Here is a 4243-nt window from a genome sequence, read left to right as displayed (position 1 = left end):
GAGGGCTGAACAACAAAGTGGGGACGAGGAAGAAGGCACAGTGGAGGGAAAATGTGTATTTATCTCTCAGCCTAGACTCAGGAATACTGAAATGTGGACTACCTGCTGTGAGATGATCAGCTGGAAAAACTGTAAAAGGTCTGTGTGGAGCCCAAAAAGAATTAAAGTTCCCTGCCCAACACTCAGATTTTGGAGAAAGCATACAGAAAAAAAGCAGCTTTTTCTTTCCAAACCCAACGACACTCCACATGCAACCAGCAGCAGCTCTGATGGGAAATCTGAAGTGTATCTCTATCTGCTTCCATTATACATTGATGCATTATGAGCTATGACCCTAAAAGCTACACCTAAGGATCAGCTTGCACTGAGGGTGTTGATTGGGGATTAAGAAATGAACAGGAAGCCAATAAGTCTCTAGTGCAATTGGGTAAAACAAAAAATAACAATACTTGAGTGTTCCTGATATAGTCAGACCAGCAGGAAAAATGTTTTACAGAGAATAAGTAGAACTTTGGTAGCAATCAACTCTAAAGTGCTTTATGCTTCTTAGCTGCTGTGCAAATGCTGAGGCAGCAGCACGTTTCAAGAGTACCAAGATGCCCAATTACCTCAGCTCCCTTCTCCACCACCACACATGGCACAGCCACGATGACAGACCGTGTCCCCAGCTTGCCTGCAGCACTTCAGTTCTCTTCCACCTGCTCCAAGAGACACGTCCAGTCTCCCTCTGTGGCCTGCAACACTCCCTGGTGAGAGCCAGGCGTGCGAGGAAGGAGGATCCACGTCAGAGGGTGGGTCGTGGTGGCCACGGGCCAGCAAGCAACAGGCTGGCAGGTTCTGCAATCAGCATAATCCTCTGTGGAACTGGGAGCTTCCTAGCGCCAGTGGATGACAGCAAGCAGGAGTGGGGCTGGTCTCTCGTGCCATCAGTCAGGATTTCAAGCCCATCCTCTCCATCATCTGCTCGTACACCGTCCAGGCCATCGCCGCCATCAGCGTGCGCCGCAGGGCCCGCGGCACCCCGCCCCGGAAGAAGCCAACCAACCCAAAATCCTGCAAGGGAGAGAAACCACAGCCTGCCTCCAGCCCTCTGACCTCCTGTCACTCAGCACAGACCCAGGCCAGCTTCTGAAAGACCCTGGGTTAAAGAGCGTTTAATGCCGAGGAAAAACCTGCAGCGCTGTGAGACTGAAGGGCCACCCAGGGAAGCAGAGGAGGAGGTGCAAGGATGAGGACAATGCATGTGGAAAGCCACAGTGCAGCCCAGCAGAGAGAAGACAAGGGGGTAACCCTGTCAAGAACTCCAGGAAAATGACCTGTCTTTGTTTTAGAGCTTCGTATTTACAAAAGTCCCATCGTTAATCTGTAAAATCAGAGTACTGAAGTAATAAAACATTCTGATATGAGAAAAATGTACCATGCACAAAAAATCACCTTGTAGATGAAGGCAACAGCCTGGCTGGTCCTGCGGTACTTCTGGGGGCTCAGCTGCATGTGTGTTTTGATGACATCAGCAGGTTGTGTCACCAGCGAGGCCAAAATTCCAGCAAAGATCCCACAGCCAAAATTCAGCATGGGCAGGAGCACAGGATCCAGCTGGTCTGCGACAGAGCAAAGGGCATCAACTGGGACACAGAACAGGCCACAACACCCCCGCTGCAGGACACAGGGAAAAGCTACCGATGGATGGAGAGAATTTAACATCCATGCAGGTGGAGAAACCCTCCCAGGGGAAAAGCAGCTACTAGTCCAAAGTTAGGGCTATTAAAAAGCTTCACGTGCTGGGGAACTGAATTTGGCAGGAACTCAGAAAAGGCAAGGCTGCAGCAGTGTTGCCCCAGCCAGTTCCAACACCAGAGAAGCCCCAGCTTAGTGGGAAGTGGTCAGCAGCCAAGCTCAACCAGCAGCAGGAAGCCCTGCTGAAGACATCCTCTTTCTCTCAGCTGTTCACTAACCCACTTATTTTATACATCTATATATAAAACATATATATAACATCATTCTTCATAAAGACAATCCATCAATTTAGGGCAAATTTCCATTTCTCCACTGACCCGAGTTATAAGTGTACAGCTCTCCCTGGGAAAATGTGACGGACCCCCCCCAAAACCCTACAACAGACTAACACAGCTACTGAGGTAGAGCAACGAGCAGAGCATGGAAGACACCAGGAGAGCAGCCCCCCCTGCAGCCTTACCCTGGGGGGTGAGCCCCTTGGCCTGCGTGTAGAACATGAGGTAGATGCCGGAGAAGGGCGCGTCGCGTAGCAGCGTGGCCGTGAGCCCGCTGAACATCCCCCGGGCCCCTTCTGTCTGGTAGATGTTCTTCAGGGCCCCCAACACGCTCCCGTAGCCAAACCTTCCACTCTGCCAGGGGACACCACCACCAGTCACCTCGGGGCCAGGCTTGGAGCCTGAGGCACAACCCGAGGCCACGGCGCCCAGACAAAGGGGTTCCACCCACCTCGGGCTTTACACGGTCCTTCAGGAGGGGAAAACATGAAAGGGGCTACACACGCCTTGCACCTCAACATCTCAGGGGTGAATTCTCTTTCACCTGACACTTCTTGCCTAAATAACAGGGATTTGTTTCCTGCACATCAGGACTCCATCCCTGGCTGTCCCCACGTGGCAGCAACCCCCAGGCAGAAGGATCTCCATCATGAGGAAGGTGTGTGGCACCATTAAGTACCTAGAAGGTGACACTCACCTCGTATCGGGTCTTCACCACGGTCACTGGCAGCATGCAAACCCCAGAGATGGCACGTGCAGTGGCCCCCAAAAAGACAGATTCCAGGGCTGTGGGTGAACGGTCCACTAGAAGCTGTTGCTTCATCACGTACAAAGTGCTGAAGTAAATCCCAACCCCAGGGATGCATCTTGCAAAGGACTTCAGAAGAGAGAGAAGCAGATGAAGAAAGAAAAAGCATAGATAAAATAAAATGTATTACAGAACATTTCAGAGACTGTTAAGTTTGACAGGAAGCTTTCAAACAAACAAACAAGAAAAATCACTCAAGTTAACATGCCAAGGAAAAAAAAGACAAGGTAAAAAACATTCATGGCCCTGAGAGTGAAACCTTAAAATGGGGTTTAACCTAAATCACATGGTTTCATTCACAACTGTACAAGGGTTGGCTACTTAAACCCAGGCAGCCAGAGTTAGTCACAAACAGCAGGTTTATTTAATCTACTTATTTTTAGAAGCCAGGGTTCAAACAGTCCCTTACTGGAGAGACCCCTTTCCAGAGCCCCAGGAGGCTCTCGGTGCGCACAACCCTGAAGAGCAGCGTCACCATCCCAGCACGACCAGACCTGAAAGGAAGACAAGACAGGCACTGAGGGCACGACCAGCTTCTGCCCTCTGGCAGAGGTACCCCACAGCCACCCATTTCCACTTGTGTCTCACTGAGTTTAAACTAAAAAAGGGGAGATTTAAACTAGAGATAAGGAAGGAAGGCCCCTCCCCACCCAACTCAGCCTGTGATTCTGATTCTCCAGGCAGAGGATGCCCTGTGGAGCTGCAGGGCAGCCACTCCAGCCAACACCAGCCTCAGGTGAGCACAGGCTCCACCCTCTCACCCGTTCACGGCAGGCTGCAGTGTTTGCAGGCGGGTTTTCAGCAGGTCAAGGGGTTGGAAGAGGAGCGTGGAGCATGTCCCACTGATGGAGCCACACACAAAGGCCTTTAGGACTGGATGCATCTGGAAGAGGATGAAGAGCACTTCAAATGGCCGCTTAATTCAGAATGGCACAAGAGGAAATACAGCAGCTGGTGTGTCTCATTTTATAGGAAAGGAAGAGAAGCTGACCCCAGATGCTAAGGACTGCTACTCAAAGCATGAGAAACCTTTTCAGACCTTTCCAGAGCCTGACTGTGGTTTTTGGTCACGCTGCCTTTCCTGGAAGACTGTTCCAGCATCTCCCCTTGCAATTTGGTGGTTCAAAAGAGATTCCCAAACCTCAAATGTTTTAGAAGCCCTTCAGTAACTATTTGCCATGTTAAAGGAAATGGGTGCCCCCTTCCCACCACCTCAGCCCCAATCCCATCCACCTCTGCCCAACAGCAACTCCCAATTGCACAGCAAAGTCCCCACTGCCACAGGCACTACTAGAAGGCATCAAATCCACCCAAAGCACAGCACGTCCTGCTCAGCTATAGCCTGGTTTTCCTACCCACGCTGGCTGCCGGGTGATAAGGCAGGAGGCACAAACCACACTACTGGGTGATTCAATAACGGTGC

General features: G+C 51.0%; 1 protein-coding gene across 1 annotated transcript; it reads right to left on the bottom strand.

Moving 5' to 3' along the window:
- Positions 1–930: 930 nt before the first annotated feature.
- Positions 931–3703, bottom strand: SLC25A38 (solute carrier family 25, member 38). The gene is made up of 6 exons (XM_008942675.1): positions 3582–3703; positions 3230–3314; positions 2710–2889; positions 2198–2366; positions 1435–1601; positions 931–1053 (listed from the first exon to the last, which is right to left on the bottom strand). The coding sequence occupies exons 1-6, from the start codon at positions 3701–3703 to the stop codon at positions 931–933; spliced, it is 846 nt and encodes a 281-aa protein (XP_008940923.1).
- Between the last annotated feature and the right edge of the window lie 540 nt (positions 3704–4243).

The sequence above is a fragment of the Merops nubicus genome, unplaced genomic scaffold (genome assembly GCF_000691845.1).
Source record: "Merops nubicus isolate BGI_N331 unplaced genomic scaffold, ASM69184v1 scaffold22476, whole genome shotgun sequence".
NCBI lineage: Eukaryota > Metazoa > Chordata > Aves > Coraciiformes > Meropidae > Merops > Merops nubicus.
Note: the sequence above shows the minus strand (reverse complement) of the source record. Positions and strands in the feature narration are given on the sequence as shown.

Bases quoted from the DNA above. Each gene is read 5' to 3' on its own strand.
- SLC25A38 (XM_008942675.1), bottom strand. From the start codon at position 3,703: ATGCATCCAGTCCTAAAGGCCTTTGTGTGTGGCTCCATCAGTGGGACA. The intron at 2,890-3,229 runs GTAAGGGACTGT...TCTCTTCTGAAG, and splicing joins TCTGGAAAGGGGTCTCTCCA to TCCTTTGCAAGATGCATCCC. The intron at 1,054-1,434 runs GTGATTTTTTGT...TCTCCCTTGCAG, and splicing joins CTGTTGCCTTCATCTACAAG to GATTTTGGGTTGGTTGGCTT.